Source organism: Nilaparvata lugens, chromosome 3 (genome assembly GCF_014356525.2).
Source record: "Nilaparvata lugens isolate BPH chromosome 3, ASM1435652v1, whole genome shotgun sequence".
In the NCBI taxonomy this organism is placed as follows: domain Eukaryota; kingdom Metazoa; phylum Arthropoda; class Insecta; order Hemiptera; family Delphacidae; genus Nilaparvata; species Nilaparvata lugens.
In genome coordinates this window covers 71,144,477-71,165,517 of record NC_052506.1, presented here as the reverse complement: position 1 = coordinate 71,165,517, position 21,041 = coordinate 71,144,477, and the positions used below count along the sequence as shown (strand labels likewise).

The following is a 21,041-nucleotide window of genomic DNA, read 5'->3' as shown; positions in this document are numbered from 1 at the left end:
TTATTATTATTATTATTGTAAATCATATTAAATTGGATCATTATTATGGAAATCGAAGAGTTTTTAATTTGTTAATAATTATGGAAACTATTCTTTTGAAGAAGAATGATAATTCATTTTGAAATTTCATTTTTGATTATGCATTCAACAGAGTTCTCGAAGAGATTTTTAATAGATACTTCATTAATTGAATACAAAATCACAGATAATTGATTGAATTCAGTACGGTAATCATAGATTATTCTAAAGAATAAGTATTGCTAGTACGTTTTTACGAGTACAATGATATAGAGTTGTCGTTTATGGAAGATTTCTCATGCTACAATCAGAGGGTATCAATACTATATCATACAGAGAGTATCAATAGATTAGTTATTCTACGCTACAATGCAATAAGATGAACGGAATAAAAATAAAGTGCAATGAAAATATTTGATGATGAATATTGAGATGAAAATAAAACGCACAGAATATGCCTATGAGTGATGAATATTTGATGGTTTTTCAAATTCAGTACAGAAAATAATTTTATGCTTCGTTGGCTTCATGTAGCCAATGGAAATGTATACAAGGAATCATAAAAAAATAATGTAAAACTCCAAGAAATATTATAGCTCCACATTTTCATTCTCAAGATTAATCCAAGGAAGAACAAAATTTCGATAAAAAACCATTGGAAAAATTGTAGAAGATATCTATTGAATAATATTCCCATGGACGGGTGCGAACATAAATTTCAGTCATTCAAACACAATAAATTTACAAGCTAAGATATCTCTATAGCAGTAACTAATAGGTGTATTAACAATAAAACTAGAGTCTCTTATAAATTCATTCTTAACGCTAATGCAATCTCTACTCCATGACTTGCATAACACTTACATAAAAACAGCCATCATTGACACACATTGCTCACAGCTTCAATTTCAATGGAGAACATTAAAAACTCAATAAAGAAACTCTTAAATATAGGTATATAATCAAGCTATGAGCTTCTTCACTTATCATCTACCAATAAGGAACACTCATTCTAGCATGCAGCTTACGATTGTAAATAATCACACAGGAAAATAAAGAATAGAAAATAAAGTTCCATTCCATGCCAATATTTTTTACAAATGAAATAATTATTTTCTGAAATAGTACCGACGGAAAGTAAATTTTAAAAATTTATCAAGTTTATAATATTGAGTATCTGGAGCAATATTCTTAATATTTCAAGTCTTACAGAAATTCTATTCATATTTTTATAATACTCTTTCATCAACACGACAACATAATAGGCTAGATTATTTCATGAAACATTGTATCGTACTTATGGAATACTGCTCGCAAAAAATTAATAGAACTCAAGTTAGACTCATCCAAGTTACTGAATGCTGATTGTTTTGTTCTTATTGTGTTTGTTGTGAGCAAAGATCAAGTCACGACTTCAACCGCTTAAAAAATTGCTTTTGTGCCAGGAAACCTGAAGGCAATACCGGTATGAATTTTACTGGAACGAAAATGTAGGCGATGCACTCAGTGTTATTTATGAACTTACATTTTCTCGAGTGGCAAAGAGCATCTCAGGTTCCTTGAAGATTGAAGTCAGCTCATTATTAATTTTACATAGCCTACAGGACGATAATCCGGTATGCACGATTTTATGCCTACCTACACCTACACAAGGGAATGTTAAGAAATTTGAATATTCTTGTTGAGATAATTATAAGTCATATAAAATTACACTAGGAGAACACAGCATTAGACTTCACAAATTTTAAGTGAGAAATTACTAACTCCACATTTATGAAAACAAAAAGGCTTGAAAGATCAAGTTATTGTGTTTTTACGATTCAAGAGGAACCTAGGATAATATCTCAATATTGAGTTGAATAATCTTCCCTAATATGAAGTCTTGATTATTCTCCAGAAATAGTGGATATAAATACATCAATTATTATACATTTCAAATGAGGAGCCACTTATGGTTAAACTTAAAAAAGAAAGTTATTTGTCTTTGAATAAAATTCATGCCGTGCTCACTTGAATTAAATCAGATTTTATATGCATTATTTTCAGGTGAAGTAAGCTTTATTACAAAAATGATTTTTTTGAAAAGTTTGCAATTACAGTATTACCAGTTTGATTTACAGTATATTATCTCCGCTACTGGACCCTGTTATTTTCGACACACAGTAATAATAATAAGGAAACTTTGTAAATCCTTGTTTCCTTTTCGCTACACAGATAGCCTACGAGACATCAATATGTTCAATTTGATTACAATCATAAATATAGGCCTACATGTGTTCCTATGGATCGACTCATTGAATCGAGTCATCGATGAAATCGCGCGACAAAATCATCTAACAAATGATTATTGTTTTCATAGCATGTGTATAAGTACCAGCTAATCATTAGAATGTAATTAAGGACCACGTCATTATCAGGGTTACGTGGTTAACGATACATTTACGTCTAGATGATTGAGATAACAGAGTTCCAATTTCAAGTCCCGAAACCTGAAATGGTGTTGGAATAACAAGAAACTCAGGAATAATTGAATGTAAGGAAGACACATCGCAACTTTATGATCCCTTGTTACTTATTCTAATGACTATAGAGTTACACAAAATAAATCAGAGAATAGGATTCAGTTTGAAGGTCTCAAATAAAGGCAGTAAGGCACATCAGTGTAACAATGCCCACTAATGTTTTTGCATGATTCACCAATACATTAAGTTCATTGTTTTGTAATTTGTCATGTCGAATGGAGAATACATGTAATCTAAAGTACCGTACTCAAGGCAAGCTGGATTTGTTAGTCGTGGAGATTCGCTCTCTTTAGTCTTCAAGTAGAGTTAATTCTTTTCTTTTCTCGTGTCTATTCTTTTCATCAATAATGTTCACAAGATTTTCCCAAGTCTTATGTGTAGAAAATGAAATGGATTTAGAGGAAGATAATCATAATTTTTAATTCCATTTTACTTGAGAAGCAAAAACCCATAAATTCATGGTACCTTTATGGTCGGTAGTGAGTTTAATTTTAAAGTTGGGCAGCCATATTTTCATAGTTCCATGTATTAGTAATCCACATACGTAGCCTAATATTAAAAATGATCATACCATTATTTCAAGCATACATTAGGCTTATGAAATAACCTTAATCCATTTCTTCACTCTTCTCTTTCCAGCTTTTCATAATTTAAAAGTGGGCTTACATGACACCGATTGGAATCAATATTTGAGATAATACGTGTAATTTTTGAGAAAATAATTGATGCATCTGAACAAAAATGATGTAACATGTAGATAATTTACAGTTATTGTTTTCTAGTGAATACACATGCAAAACATAATTTTCAAATTTCCAAACATGAACACTTCCGCTGCAGATTTGTATCAGTGCCTACAATCATAGAGGAAAGTTGATTTCTGCTACAATAATGTAGGCCTTTTGAGGCCAATTGAAATTGATGCAAATACTCCAATAAAATCAATGCAATCGCAAATAGATCCACCTACACGGGAAGAACTCATCAGAGCAATGTCAGAACTGAAGAATTACAAAGCCAGTGGTGAAGACACATTGACTGCAGAGATTTGGAAGAATGCCTCAGCTCAGACAATAAACGAATTGCATTACCATTTAATCAAAATTTGGAAACTGAAAGATTGGAAGAACACTGGACAACTGCGATTATGCACCCACTGCACAAAAAAGGCGACAGAAGCAATCCTGATAACTACAGGGGAATTTCACTTCTAGATTGCACATATAAGATACTGTCGCGAATAATTTACAACAGAATTAAAGATCAGCTGGATCTAGAATTGGGAGAATACCAGGGGGGTTTCCGACCGTGGCGAAGTTGCGCTGACATAATATTAACGCTAAAATTAATCATGCAATATTACAAGAAACGAGGCAAACAACTAGTACTCTCTTTTATTGATTTCAAAAAAGCGTATGACAGCATCCATAGGCCATCTTTACTGGAAATTTTAAGGCATTTGGGTCTCAACCCGAAGTTGATCAAAATGATTGAATTAACTTTAACAGATACAAAATCAAAAATAAAGTTCAGAGGAGAACTGTCTGAGGCATTTGAGATAAAAACCGGCTTGAGACAGGGCGATGGGCTCTCTCCAATACTCTTTAACTGTGCTCTAGAAGTCTTCATTAGGAAATGGAGAGAAATTAATCCTGAAACCATACAAATTGGCTATCATAAAGACAACATCAAACTTAACTGCTTGGGTTTTGCAGATGATTTGGTTTTCCTTGCAAATGGAGTAGCAGAAGCACGGCAACAAATAACATCTTTGGAAGAAATAGCAGGAAAAGTCGGACTGAAGATTTCTTACGAAAAAACGAAATTCATGATAACTGATCCTTTGTGTATAAATAAAATTAATATTAACGGAAGTCTTATTGATATTGTGGACAGTTTTAGATATCTAGGAGAGACGATCACATATAATCTTAGTGAGAAGGCTTCATGGAAGGCCAGAATTTCAAAGCTTTCCCAAGGGACAGCATGTAACTAGGGACACTTATAAGAGAAAAAGTCTTTCCATTCATACAAAACTGAAACACTACAAGGCAGTTCTAAGATCACAAGCAATGTATTGCAGTGAAACACTTTTCAATATTGATGGAAATGGAATTAAAGAAACTATAAGAAGAGTTGAAAGACGGATTCTTAGAACCTGCATAAACAAAAAACATGTAGTTGACAACCAGTTCAGACTCCTTCCAAGAGAACAGATTTATAGAGAAATTGAACCAATAACTGACGCAATGCGCATGAAGAGAATTTCTTTCTTAGGACATATTCTCAGAACCCCAGCGAATCGATTGTTAAGAAGACTTATTGAAAAATTCATGAGTGCGAAAACAGACAGAGCCACAATCCCTTGGCTTGTGGAAATAAAAAAAGACATATCGGAACTAAATTTAACTATTGACGATGTCAAAAATCGCACAAAAATCTATAGGGAAACCATCACGGACAGAAAGAGGATCTTATCTATAAAAACAATAAGGAGAAGGCAACAGGTTTGTTCAGATGAATTGAGAAAAGAAAGATCTGACAGAATGAAAAGGTACTGGAAAGAAAGGAAGAGAATTGTAGCGAATAAACGAAGAAAGAGGACTAACCAGAGACTACAATGATCCTATGTGGTCATAAAATTGAAAAAAAATGTAGGCCTACGTGAGTTTATTTGTATAGTGGAATGTTTTCAAGTAATATCTATTCACTCATGTATAATATATCGGAGATCATGTGTTGCATCATATTCAAAATTGAATTCAGGCTATTGATTTCAAGTTTTTCTCCTTCTTTCATTTGAAAAATGAGTTTCTTTTCATCTTTAATAATGTTGAGGTACAACACCGTTAAATAATAGAACTTGAGTCATAGTTTTTTATACATTAATAATTACTTACAGTTCTATTTCCTATTACTGTAACTTATCTTTGAAAATTAGGTTTATTGAAAAGTCTTAGCGTTTCTATTATACAAAAATTAAGTTTACGTTTTAATCATACCAACAATGCTTTTTGAATAAAATTTGATTCATGAATAATGCGAGAGCATTTTCTTCTTCGTAATATACGTTCTATGTGCACAGGTGCAAGAACTGAGTATGACTACAGGTAACTTATTATTTTCTTTGAAAGTTTGGTTAGACAATAGTTTTATCATGTTCGAATGGGTTATAATAATATCTTTCATTAATTAAATGAGTCAAAAAACATTCTAACACTCTAGTAATATTCATTTTTGGGTTAAAGTTTTGAAAGAAAACTTAATTTACAAACTATTAATTAAAATAGCTTATTATAATTCATGTAGGCTACTCACAAGTCAGAATAAATAAGCAGTTATACTCGTCTAGGAAAGTTTTCTAGAGAATTTCTCCAAGAAGATATTGGCAAAGAAATTGATCACAAAAAACTTGACTCTGGTATTTCTCAAAGTCTGAAATCTGTCTAAAAATAAAAATACTTGTGCACATCCAATTTGAATATTTACCTGATTCCAGTTGACTTGAAAATAAAACTTGCTTGGATGATAAGAGCTGTAAAACATCTGTTCATAGGGAAAATTCAACTTTTCCAATAGTCCAGGCAACGAATACTCAAAAAAAAGTATAGAGGGAAAAGTTTGGGACACAATTTTTTACCCTACAGCTCTTTTTAGGATGGTAAGGGAGTAAATATATCAAAAGTCTTCACTCCTACCCCCTGTGCTAAGGGGGTGGGGTGGTTTAATAGTACTATATTTTGGTTTTTTGCATATATCTCGAACAATACGCGTCTTTCGGAATTTTTTCTCGAATACAAAATTGAAGCTGGCAAATTAGCCTACAAGTTTCATCCGTAACATTTTCCCATATCTCTCCCTAGTTTTCCAGGTATGAGCTCTGGAAGGTGACACATTTTCAAGAAAAACCCTTCGCCGTTACCGATTTTTTAATCTTTTTAGCCTTATAAATTTTCAACGATTGATTGAAAAATCCGTGCTGATTAATCTCTTTAATGTCATGTTTTATTTCATTATTCTACCTACGATTGTTGAAGCCGTTATAGTGCTGAGTGTAAAATCTTCAATTAGTCAATTCTACTTTCTACAAAGTCAAAGCCCGTTTTATTTAACGTATTTTTGGGAAAAAATTCTCATTTTTCTGTTGTAAGTATTCAGAACTTCCTATATATAGATACAGGTATATATAGGAGATCCTATCTGTTATGTTTACCTTAATACTAAAGTTAATAAGAATACATAAATAATATTGATAATTTGTACTCTAATTAACTTGTTAATACTAGCCTACTTGATCTATCAAATTAAAATCAATATGTTGCGATGATGATATTCAATCGTTCAACGAATCGTGCATTATTAAAAAATTTTATTGTACAGAACCATGTTGGATAAATATTATTATTCAGTATCTTTTTTCGTAGTTATTATATTGATAAATAGTATCTGTAATTGATTTGAGGGAGCTATTGATTTGGTGGTTGCTGTGATAAGCTATCTCTATAGGAATTATGCACCTACTGCTACTGTTGTAAGGGTGACCACTCGAAGAGCTGAGTTAAACCACTCGAAATCATTTGAGTTGAAAAATCGCTTTCCGATGGTACGAAACCCACCTCAAGTTGTAGTAGGTTCACTCATCAATCATCATCCATCTCATTACTCACGCACCAGCCTGGAGTTCATGTGGGCATGACTCAACCAAAATCTGTATTGTCCAGCTATGGAAATAAACCAGGATGTTCAACACCATATCACCTACATTGGAAGCGACTTCTTCCGACCGTCCGTTATTCTATGCAATTGGTAAACGGAGATTTAGCCAAATCCATCTTATCAGCAAACTTCATATTATTTTGATAAAAACCGTTGTCTGTTTTCCCCGAAAATTCAAACTTTAAACACAATGGAGATACGTGAAAGTAGATAAAATAAAATAAGTTTCTAGAGAATATTTTCACTGAATCATTTGCAAAGCTCATTGACAGTTTTATCCTATTCAACACAAGTTTCTAAACGACCTTCAGTTTTAAATACAAATCCCAACATTCAACTGAAGCGTAATTGGAAGGTTTCTTCAGCTCTTCCACTAATCTTCATTGTGAAGATAAGAGAGAAGATATTATTATTATTATTATTGAGAAGAGCTGAATAAAATCAAGCAGACCGGTTAACTGGAAGATGAATCACTAACATTAAAACGTTTATAACCAGAAAACGGAGCCAAGTCACGCAAGAGATCGGTTTAATTATTTGGAAAAATAACAAGCAGCGGCCGTACCATGACATACACATGGATTTTCAAGTACAGAGTCTGCCTACAGATCACTATCACCTTGTATGTTATATCAGCACAGAACTGCTATCCTGCAAATGATCAACCGGATTCCCTTTCTTAATCAATAATGGCTGTTCGAATCTTATCTGTAAGTGCTGCCAACACTCAAAAACCAACACTGATCCAAGAATGAAATGCAATCTTCATGGAGGCTACTAGAACTCGCTTTTCAGCACACAATAGGCCCTATATTGATTGAGAACTATAGCATGTTAACCATGTTTTTAACACTCTGTGTTGATTGCTTGCAGACTATTATAGCCTACTGTTTATGTCCACCTCCACCCACCCCACCCTTATTATATACTCTCACGTCTCATATAATAAACCCATAGCCTACATCTATAAAGAATCGTTGAAGTTTCTACTATGCTGAAAGAGGATTCCCTTTTGTTTGTAATCAATTGATTTTACATAATAAATCTCACATTTATAAAACGTTACAATCTCACATTTATGAAAGAAGCGTACTTACTTGATGATAGTCGTGTTCGACATTTTCTGCTGCTAAAATGAAGCAGCAGCTCTAACTTTATAAAGACTGCTTATTTGATTTTTAGAACCATGCAGATTGAATTGATTCCGGTCGAGAGGAATTTGATGCAGACCAACAATAATAAAAGAATCTGAAAACAGGAAAAAGAATGTCAGCCAATTACAAAAGTGATAGAATTAGTAATAAGCAATGTTATGGTACTTGAGATTATATTTTCATATATTGAATGTAGGAATACTTTTAGCCTGATTGCTATCTCATCGCAAGCAAGTATTTGGGGATGTACAATGTAGGCCTACCTAAGTATTTTGGAATTTTTTTCATTTCCCTCAGGACCCATATCACTTGTACGATACCGTACTCATAATTGGTTTCCAGCCCAGAAATACATTCATTTTTTCTACTATTTTACAAAGTTTTAATCAGTTAGTACCGTATAGATTACATTCTATACTCACTGGTTATGGAATATTTCCATTAAATAATACGATTATATCTCTTATATGAAAATATTATTATTAATATCTCGTATATCAATCATTAGCGTAACAGATAAAATAAAATCATAAAATATTTTGTGTCGATTCTCAAAATTAATATGCAATTTATTGATTATCTGAGTTCCCTCTATATTATTAATCTAATTAAATTTAAATTTCAAGTTAGGCTGTTTAATTTTAAGTTTTCAACCTTGAAAAATTTAGGCCCGATTGCACAGCACTCGGTCTTTTCAATAGTGCTTAATTTCAGGAGAACCAATCAGAGAAGGTTTTTTCGAAAAATACCGGCACTAAGTGTGGAACATTTCACCTCTTTGAAAAGTTCATTTCACACTCATTTTCATTCATGTTTGTATTGATGAGAGTTCAAAATAGCAATACCGCTCCAAGAAGTCTCTCCTACTGTACATTCAAAGTCTTTCTCTAGAAAATCTACTGTATTTTAATTTTTCAAATTGATGCGAATGCGATTTCTAATTGAACACTAATTGAAACAAACTAGAATCAATTTCCCATTAGATTCATAGTTAGTCCTACGATACCAATATTATCTTATGGTACCATAAATCATATTTATTGATTTCATGATAATACAGTACCTAACTATAGCAATAGTTGTTCGCTCCGTGAGATACGATTATTTCAAGTTTACGAAAAGTTGGGTTTCATCTAAAAAATTAATATCAAATGTACTTGATCATTCAATCACATAACTAGCAACGATATTCATGGCAGGTCGGTTCCAAAATTGTAATAGAAACAATAAATTAAAGAAGTTGAAATGGGAAATTTGAAATCTTTGCATGTCGTACTGAGATCTGAACGTCGAGTTGGCCTTAGATGGTATTTGAAACAATGAAAACCAGGGGCCAACTGGTGATGCGGTTCCTATATCAACATTCTTATTTTCTTCAGAAGGAGTATCAATAATTAATTATCATCCATCTTTTGGCAACCATCCAAAACTTCCACCATTCTTCCTTTTTTGTAGGAATCGTTCAGAATAAAAATTGAAAAGAACGAATTTCATCTTTGTCTCTAGAAAAATATCTCTGCTTGTATCAGGAGGTCCAAAAGACTTCTTAATGAATTTCTATTATATTATACAATATCGGTTTTGAACATAATGTATACTTTCTGCAATATATACGTTAGGAAGAACAAGTAGTAATGATGTGAAACTAAAACTAGTAACTAAATTGAAATGGAAATTATACCATGCTAAGCCAACACGGCAGCGACAATTTTTTTCGCTGTGATGTGCGTCCCGAACACATTCATGGAAGATTGTTAAATATTCACTGAATAGAATGTTCGATAACATTGGAACCAAAACGAAAAGAGTTTTTTCTACTGTATCTTGACTATCAAGAATATAGAGGAAGAGAATAAGCAGATGATACCACCAAGTATTAGCTGAGGTGGTCTTTTTACAATTCAAGGTTTAACACGCAACTTGTTCAACTTTGTTCAGGACTCTCAATTTCAAGGTAAACTGAAGATTCCAAATTAATGTTAATGGTCTGATATGATTTCACAGATTGGAACAGCATCTGATTAAACATATTTTTGAAAATATTTTAGCTTTCTTGTTCAAATGTTTATAATTTCTCTAAAAAATGAAACAAGTTTTCTCAACTCAACTACCCCACTATCTTGATCTTGTAAGGCGACTCTTAAGACAGACGAAGAACAATCTTATAATATTGTTATTTCGGTTATCTTAGATCTTACAATAGAGCTAAAAGTAGACTGATATACGATTATGATCTTGATATTATCAAGAGATGCTATTAGCCAATAGCCTATTCCTATTCAGTTCTTGGAGATAGAGGAGTGACTTATTCAATCTCTGTTGCCTGATGGTGTCTTAATCCGCATTAAGAGAAAAAAATCAGACATTGTTCAATAATCAAGGTTATCCAGTGAAGAATCCCATCTTCTCACGTTACGGTAACTCAATCATTATTATTGTGAGAAGATATCTCACTTTAGGTCTTTGATAGGACGATTCCTCAACGTTGTGAGAGATCAGTTCCACGAAATGAAAAAATGGGAGATGTCAATCAATAAAAGATAAAACTAAGATTTTCTCTTTAACTAAAGGACTAAAGGGATAAATGTGTTCAGATATTTTTCAAGACGGCTTGAACAATAATTTATTAGTGATACTACTAATATACATGAGTTTCTTCTTCATTCCATTAGAAAATACACTGCAGTATATTCGTATCTTCTTCAATACCATCAAGTAGCTCTATTATAATATAATTATTCATTCCGATTTCGTCTTGTTTCAGAATGATGTACAAAGTACAGATACACCTCGTGTTATGAACCTGGATTGTTAGATTGAATACCAATAAATGCTGATTTATCTTGATTGTATGCTGATTGCATGAGAATATTTTCTCAACGAAGTAGGCATCTTTTAACAGCATCACCCTCTCACTATCAATAATCTGCTTGAATAAATCAATCTAATGTAATCAATTACTAACTATATCTATATAGCACTTACTACCCCTGAATCTCTCATAGTGTTCTCTCTATCTATGATTCTTTTCATAGATATTTATTTCTTCTCAATCCTTCTCTCTATAATATCATCTATATTCAAATTGAATACAATCTTCATTCTGATTATTTCATTTTTCGTAAAATTCGTTGAATTATCCATATTGGACACACTGTCATTGATTATAAGTTAATATTAGTTTTAGTTTATAAGCCAGAATATATAGTAATAGTAACTTAAAAGAATAAAGAACTCTAATCTCTCTTTTTCGCATTCTAACTCTTTCTGATTGTACCGTACCTACGCGGACTTACTAGATCGTATTTGGAATGGAGTTTGTTCTATAATGTTTGTCAGTTGAGGAAGGATGTAATTCGTCTTGATTAAGCAGCAAGTAATCATCCTACTAATGTGTCTTCATTTCGGAACGGAGATTGGAACGTCAGCTACCAAACCGTCTCGAAACTCTGATAATAAGCATTCGAGTTTCTTAGTAGATTCTATTGTATATAAATTTATTTTATCTACAAAAGAAGGAAAACAGATTATCCTCATACAGATATGTTTTCACATTGGAATGAAATATTTTAGCTGGTTACATTATGCAGAGGTTATGAGTTTATAAAAATCAGTTATGTAAGTTATATCGGAAATGAGAAAACATATAGAAATCACACGCTATTTTCAACTGGCACGTATTCATTGAAATACTATTTACAGTAAGTAGCCTACCAACTGTAAAATGTAGTGGTATTATCGTAGAATCCTGTAGTAAATTCATATCGCGATAAATTAATTTGATAAGGAACTATCTACAATATCAAAAACCATCGATGGACATGATTGACCCGATGGGCAAGGCCCACTTTCGATTACATATTATCAAAGCTGGACTAAATTCGGGAAAAGGAAAAGTTGGTTGGAACCCGTTCAAATTTCAAGCATAGATAATCAAAGAAAATGTTGAATGTTTTGTAAAACGTTTTTTTAAATTTATTAATAATATTATTATTAGATTAACCAATTATAATTTTGTTTTCGATAAAAGACGACATAACAATTATTACTAGTAGTAATACATTACAATTATTACTATATGCCATCGCGAACACATTGATTTTTGCATTTAAGTGGCCGTTTGAAGAAATGTTATTATCCATGGCACTAGCAACCGAGAATCCATGAGAGAGAAAGTGAATAGCCTCTGAGTAGTAACGGAGAGAGTATATCTGCGTGAAAATTTTGAGTAAATCAACTGCTGGTGGAACTGAAGCAAAAGTCAAGCTACTGAACTAGGTGAAAGAAGTTTTAAGCTAAATTTTAATCTAAGCTCAAGTTTTGACACGGTATGGAAGAAAATCAAAACACTAGAATATGTGGATTGATATAAGGCATTCAAAAATATACAACTTCAATTTAAAATCAACTAATAATGATAATGTGTTGCATCATGTACCGATTAAATCGACTATTTTACTTCTCAACAGATAGCTTTGGCTAATATTCTATCTTCTTCTACTAAGTAATTATTACTACTTCTTCTAAGTTATTCTACTAAGTAATAAATTCCTTAATTCAAAAACCATACCGGTACTGCCGGAGTCTGGTTCATCTGAAAGTAAATGTCAGTAGATCAAATCAAGGAAGAAAATTTAAAATACAGTAATTGTATCTACAATTATTATTTATTAACGAAAATCCTAAATAAATGCTGTATTTATTTAATCGATGTATTTATTTAATAATAAATCGATGAGAACCAAATCGAATTTCCATCTAGCTGTTAACCCTGTTGTCAATGTCTGCAGTAGCATAGGTCTTCGGGGTGATTTACAGCATTTATTTAGGATTTTCGTTAAATAATAATTATATATTAATTTGCATTTGAATAAATGCATTCTCTTCCATCCAATGGAATGCATTTAATTCCATCTGTAATTGTATCTACAGTGATTGTTTATGATACTCATAATTGAAATTTGATTTCAATAAATTGATAATTAAGAATGAGATTTATGATAATTGGAATGATACTTATTCTAAATAAGAAATCAGAATTGCTATGCTCCAATAATCATTGAATCTATTATCGCCAAAAATAGAATCTTAGATCATAATAATAAGGATACAATATTGATAAATTAATGAATAGGTAGGTCCAGGTTGAGTTCAAAATGAAACGTCATGTCATAGTTAGAAAACTCTCAGTAGTGGGCTGATGCATTGTCTTAACTGAAACTGAGTGTGTGAACTCAAGTCTCTGCCGTGTAGTGATGATTAAATATTTATCAAGTTGAGAGTCTCTCCTTCTAGAAGAATTGCTTTGTCCTCAGACTCCAGCCAGTGATGTCAGACTTCAGCGAACATCATCTCTGTCTGATGATTATTTATAAATAGTAAAACAAAGTTGTGGATTATTACAGGGTCTTGTCGTGTAGCCTATTGTTCTGCTTTTCCCATTACTCCTTGTGTTTCAAGGTAAAAGGTAACAAGTACAAGAACAAGGCAGTTGTGGGTTGTTGCCAGCTCTGTGAGAACTGACACAGGTCGACTATGATAACACAGTTTATGAATGTTGATTGAGTGGGATGATTTTAGTCGTATATTTGTCATCATTTAGTTTGCGGCTTGTTATGGTAATATAATAGCTTACTACAATCAGAAGGTTGACGAAGCAATAAATTTGGCAATCGCTGGCGAATGAGGGGTTCACAAGGGCGATGATTACTTAACAAAGCACAAGTGTCAGTTTCCAAACTTAGTGAATCATTGAAAAAAAATCAGAGATAGCAAGATCAGTGCCAAATAGATATGTAGACAATCATAACTGTAAAATCATAAAATAGCCTAATTCAACTTCAACCAAAATTTCAATTTATTCTTGAAAACTAGAATATGCTTTTCAAACTCCATGCTGTTGGAAAAGCATTGGTTCTGAGTATTTCTAAAAAAAGTTGAATCTTTCACTCAATATAGTATACTCAAATGCTGAAAGATGATTAGCATGATAATCATGATGAGGGCATGCTCTATTACACTTCTGAGCCTATATAAAATTTGATTTCAAGAACCTTCATTGATAACATTTTCATAGTTTGTATATTTTTTTCCAAGATTCATTAACATTTACTATCCCAATATAAAAATTCAACAACCATAACAACCAAGAACGATGCTACTGGGACCTGTTCTAGTCTATATTAAACATTTTGTAACCTAAGTGGGAGTTCAATATATATTTTTTTAGGTCGGTATATATAAATAGAAAAAATATGGTTGAGATATAATGAATCAATTGACTCATCTCAAACTCTATTTGATTAATTCGATTGCACTGAATAGACAAAAACTTGAAATTCCGTGAACAGGAAGTCGGTAAGACACTTTCGAAATTGATCTTCGATGGATCGAGAAAAAGGGATGACAAGATTCAAGTTTCACTTCGATTGCTTTCTGTTTGCACAATATTTATAAAAAATACTTTTCTGTTTTCAAAATTTATACCTAGTTTTAATGTTTATTTTGGACTAAAATTTTGTAAAACTTTTACACGTGAAATTCTAACCTTGGACTTTGTCACTTATAAATTTGGAAGAAAAATAGCACAAGGACTACCTTATTATTTCATCTTTCAATGTTACTACATTAGTTCCATTTGCATTGTAAATAAATAAAATAAATTTAGCCTTTCAGTTCGGAATGCTCTCCATGCTGGATTTGAAATGAAACTGAGCGATCCATCTTTCTGTTTATTTTCCTGGGCTGATGAATAGGCCTACGTTGAAAATATGGAAAGTTGCCTATACTAAGTTAAACCAGAGACAAGAATAATATAGTCTCTTATAGTCTCTTACTTATCACTCATCTATGGTTAAACCATGTTAATGAGAAACACTATTACCAATGAAAAGGCGCCATTGTTGATTGATCCGTATCACGATTTTAACGCCTATATTAGTTTTCTCACTCATCGTTAATAGATTATTCTAAAATTATTTTTAAACTAATTCACATAAATTTCATTGTTTTGTAGTGATTTCATAGGTCATCAGTAGTCAATCAATATTCACTGTTCATAACACAAAAAGAGAGACTTGGTGTTCAAAGTTTTATAAATCGGTTTTATAAAGTTTTACGGTTCATAACATAAAAAGAGAGACTTGGGGCTCAAAGTTTTATAAATCGATGCTCTCTGAAATAGCTTTTGAAATTCATTTGAATTAATGAACAAGTGAGACAAAATTCGTAAACTACCTACTATATTAGGAAATTTTTTATAAGATACTTGATCATTAATTCAAATGAATTTCAAAGCTATTTCAGAGAGCACCAATTTATATAACTTTGAGCACACCAAGTCTCTCTTTTTTTACTTCATTTCAGGGATCGGAAGACAAGATTCTTGTTCCAACCGGTGAAGTGTAGCAGACCTGTTCCAGGTTCCAAGAAGACATGACAAACATGAAACCCTATCCTCATTGGCTCATCCCCAAACTAATCCTTGATTATGCATCATCTGCACCTTCCACGAACTTTTTCTCTTCTACTCTTCTATTTACCTAATTTTCTCGTTTTCCTAATAGGAGTCGACCTTTCCGGCAAACAACATGATAAAACATGGAAAGCATCCTTTGGGTTTTCCTTATTAATGTATCTCTCTTACGTAATGGACTCAAAGCAGACTCTTGCCAAAACTTGTTATTCGATTCTTCGAGTTCTGAACTCCTCGTCCTCGAAAAGTGAAAAGTGGTGTCCTGTCACATTAAATCTCATAGGTTATCTCCTAAGGAGATAGAACGCAACAGACCGAGCTGAAGTTTTCCAACCTTTTGTGTTAGGCAACCCACCTTCGTATGTTCTTTTTTATTTTCACGACCCACTAAATCCACCTCACTTCCATGAAGAATTGGAAGAAAAGTCTTATAGATTCGATGGTAACGTTAACCAAAACAATATGGGGAGTTCCAACAAAGCTCCTGGAAATCGTCAATTTTTGGATCATATTTTAATATCATTACTTCATTTCTGAACATAATCTCTCGATCCTTACATTCCGGAAAAATGTTCAACGTTTCTGATTCTATAGATTTACAGATCTGTAGATGAATGGGAGTTTTTACCACTTCACTTTAATATTATTTGGAGAGATTGAAAACCTCATCTGAGAATTCATCTGCAATAGACATAACTCAATACCTGTATATACAGAATTATGAGCACATGGTCAATCATGTTAAATAGAAATGTTAGAGTATAGGGTATCGATTTAGTGAATAGAGAAAAATACGAATCTATAGTTTTATTTCTCTCATCTTATACCCCTCTCTCCAAACATTCAACCGCATAAACCTATGTTAAACCTATTAATAATAATAATATTTCACTTAATTGGAATCAACATCAATTCTGAATTTTCTTTGGAGTCCCAACGCTGCAATAGAGAGTTAGAGACTTAGGTTTCAAGGTTTCTAAATGTCGCCTCTGATATCTTCAGAAGACAGAAAGTTAGTAACAAAATTGTATAGGCCTATTGTTATACAACATTTGAAAAAAGTAAAAAAGATCTTTTTCCACTTTAAAACTGAAAACATGAACACATATTTACAAAAATCTATATTGTTTTACAAAATTAATTTCATATAAGCTGTGTTTCTTCACTTGGCTGTAATACGCGAAATATACGACTGATACAACTATAACGACTATAACTACTTTATATGTATAGACCGAGTGTTTTCTATTCTGAAATACATCAGTACTGTTAGAATTGTAGCATTCTATGTAACCTTTGTAAACGTATGTATTATTACTAGGAATGTACAATAGCAAATTACAGGTATTCAACTTTCCATGACAATCAGACTGTTCAATTTCCGCACAGGCTTTTCGCCACTGTAATCAAAACAGAGGGACAAGTTGCAATAATAGGTGGCCAGCACAGTCATCGGAATAATAATAATAACATTAGTCGGCCACTAATGAAATTGCCATTTTGAATCAGGGTACTATCTCAAGGTGAAATCAATTAGCACTGCTCAGTAAAGTTACGTGATTGAAAATTCATATTTTGGTTATTTCTGTCCAGAAAATAATGTAACACCGATGTTTCGAGACTACCAATCCTCAGAAACGACAACTTCTCAAATAACTTCTTCTTTTTCAACATTACTACAGTTCAGCGTGAGCTTTAGCCTATTCAACTATTCGCCTCCATACCAAACAGTCGCCTGCCTTTTGCTTCCAACCTGTGACCCTCATCAATATAATATCTGCCTCCATTTCATCCAGCCAACGATGCCTTGCGGCCTGCCTCTTTGCCTTTTTCCCTCTAATCTACCCTTATACATTTTTGGGGCATTCTCTGTTCAGCCATTCTTTCTAGGAGACCGATCCATTGTAGCCTCTGGGATTTTATATGTCGTACAATGTCTTTACCATGGAGAATATAATTTATTTCTCGGTTTGTCCTCTGCCTCCATTCACCTCCTTCATTAATACCTCCATAGATTCTTTCTTCTCAGATAACAGAACAAAAAAAATTTCAACTAGTCAATAAGAGCTAAGAAGCTTTGTGAAGCATTTTATTTTTGCACAGAAATCGAGATTTTGTTCAGGTAGAGAGCTTTGCAATACGTTCGAACGCCTCATTTATAAAATTTTGTATTTCAAAAGCCATTGTCAAATCTCAGTTTATTCTAGCTTTTAGCAATTTCCTAGCAATCACATCTTGAAATCGATTACCAACTGGAAATTAAAATACGAGGAACAAGCAATAAAACCAAAGGAATGGAAACAAGGACTCATTGTGCAATAAACACTGAATTCAATATTACTAACAGTGCTCTAGAACTACAAACACAGGGAGGTTCTTCCGTGAAATTTTCGCCTTTCTACCAACGTAATAATTGTTTTTATGACGGTAAGTAATAAAACTTGCAGTAAATTTCAGAAAGCAACTGCAAAAAGTTTGAATTATTATCAATTCTTCCACTTCCACATTCACATACTTTTGTAAGCATTAGGACTCACAATGACTGGTTTTGATTGTTTCCTTTAGTAGTTAAACTCAAGGATTACTCTATAAATTTGTTACGGCGTCAATTAAAGCATGTCTTCTTGACATGAATCTTTTACTCTATTCCAGCTTCAGCTTCCTGTCGTTGTTGTTCCTCTCGGTTTCATTATTTGGCCATCCATCATTCACTATTCACCGCACCGTTGTTCAACTGAGTTATTATGACGAACGACCTCCAAAAATCCTTAGAATATTTATATCCTCACAGTTCGATTGTTCTAGGCTAAAAATGTAATCGAAGGAACTCTATGAAAGGCTGAAGGATCTCTATAATAGGCTTTCAAGTTTGTGATAAAAGAAATAATTATGGTTCAACATCTTCTACCTACCGTTAAATTCCAAATTTCACACTCTTTTAACTAAGAAAGTGAAATGACCTTTCCTTAGTAATTAGAAACGGAAAATTGTACTTGAAAACTAGATTTTCTATGTACAGTTCTACAGTTCGCTTTTCTTAAATCATGAAGATTTCAGAAGTACTCAGGTGATCTGCGTACTTTCGATTAATGAACGTGTTCAAGTAACGTTTCTTTCCTAACTGCCTCTATCGTGAGGATTCCGAGGCCACTCACTTGAACATCAAAAGAATAGAATTAGGATAGGAAAGAATAGTCAGAATTTCCATGTAATCTACGTTCTCTATTGACTAAAATAGTATTTGCATTAACTAGATGCTGTATCACTACTCAGCTTCAGTATGGCTCAATTTAAATTTGACAGCAATTTGCTATCAGTAAATAAAAACTGAAATCAAGGGTAAACCCTAGTAAAATGAATACAAATATCTCCGTTCCAAAAAAAAGTTTTCTCCTGACTAGAATCAGAGAATAGCCATAGATTCTTGGTTGTTCTATGCTAGAACGCGTTATATACCATATACTTTACTACTCTCAACTCAAACAACTTTCTTGTTACTCTGTTAGTGTATGGTATTGATTTATCATCTAAACGAATAATTATTATTCTTATCCTGTGAATCACTCTGATGTCTGATACATAAAAGGACCATATAAAAAAACGTATAGTGGGACGTATAAGAACTATGGGAGATTGGAAAGTTGCAAGTGGCAAGCTACGATGGTGAGGCTACTAAATTATAATGTAGCGAAAAAAAGAAGAAGATAAATTCTTAAAGCTAAGGCCCGGTTGCACAAAAGCCGGTTACATTTCAACCGTGATTTATTTCACGAGAGCCATCATTCAGAGAAGGCCTTTTCGATAAGACGTCTTCTCTAATTGGTTCTCGTGGAATTAATCAGGATTGAAATTTAACCGGCTTTTGTGCAACCGGCACTAAGACGCACAAATCGTTATTGTTTCTTTGTACATAAATGGATTTTCTTTATCTCATTGTAGTAAGATGGTCAGTGTAATGCTACCAATTTCATGGAAATCAGGAACTAACATAATTTGAAATATCCCATTAAAACTTGCAATACATTCAAACGAAAATGAATTTTTCAAACGTTTTAAAATCACAAACAAAGCTATTAAAAATTGATAGTAAATTATAACCGGATATTTGACCCTGTATTATGGTACCCTCTCATGCTTCATAACTATTCTAAAATTATTCAGCCAGATAGGAGAGAGGAGCTAATAGTAGTAAATTGTAAACGACACAAAATGTCTCTGGCGAAACACCAGTGCTCGTAAAGGGTTAATGAGCCATGCTCATAATAATACTCTACATTTTTAAAGATTGACACTAAATGTTTGAATTCAAAACCATGAAGATGAAAGTACACTGAAAAAATTGTGATATAGTATAATGTAAAATTTGAGGACGATCAACATCTTAAAATCGTCCAACAAATTGTGATATAGTATAATACTGAAAGATTTGAGGACGATCAACATCTTTAAATCGTCCAACAACTGAACTTAGACTCTAATGTCTTCTTGTCAACTACGAAGAACCAGCTCCACATTTTAGGCGACGTGCCCAGAGAGCATCATCAACGAATACGCTATGAAACTGAAAGTAATTCATTAATAAACAACATTATAAATATTGAATGAGTTTATGTTCGGTTGTTGCTTGTTCGCGAAAAGAAAAGCAGCAAGACTAGACAGATTTTCCATCAATTAGTGTACAATTTCCATTGATTGTACGCTTCACCGGTTTCAATAGACAGCTTTATAGACACGAAGATCTCTGTGAAAGAAATCTACTACCACCGAGCCGCCGTAAACAATCAAATCGTACTCGTGCTCAATACTGCGTGTCCAACTGCGCATGATCTTTTTTATAATTTGTATTTTGTTCTTGTGCTGAGCTTAGATATGGCGAATTGGGCCGCCACCGTCATATATTATAAAAGATAAATTAATCATCATATTGGAGACGAACAAAATTATTATACTGTATTATATATTTTTAATAGACAATCTGCTCGCCAAACGATCCTCTCCAATGCTATTTTATTGTTAGATGAATTGAATAGTAGAACTGAATACTAAAGTATTCTATGAGGCGTATCAGCTCTAAAAATAACTAACAGAATAGAGAGACCTATTCTACTTTTTGTAAAATTGTGGAAACTTTCATACGAAATTCCAAGGACCACATTT

At 32.8% G+C, this 21,041-nt stretch overlaps 1 protein-coding gene across 2 annotated transcripts in view; it reads right to left on the bottom strand.

Annotated features, from left to right (window-relative positions):
• LOC111046551 (neprilysin-2) overlaps positions 1-21,041 on the bottom strand; it is a 46,157-nt gene that overhangs the window by 15,801 nt on the left and 9,315 nt on the right. The window contains exons 2-3 of one of the 2 annotated variants that reach the window (XM_039424458.1): positions 12,981-13,004; positions 8,354-8,504 (exon numbers count right to left, since the gene is read on the bottom strand). In XM_039424458.1, the coding sequence (XP_039280392.1) occupies positions 8,354-8,376 (23 nt within the window). In that variant the 5' untranslated portion in view covers positions 8,377-8,504; positions 12,981-13,004. The remainder of the gene's footprint in view (positions 1-8,353; positions 8,505-12,980; positions 13,005-21,041) is intronic. The other variant, XM_039424457.1, reaches the window with a different exon arrangement.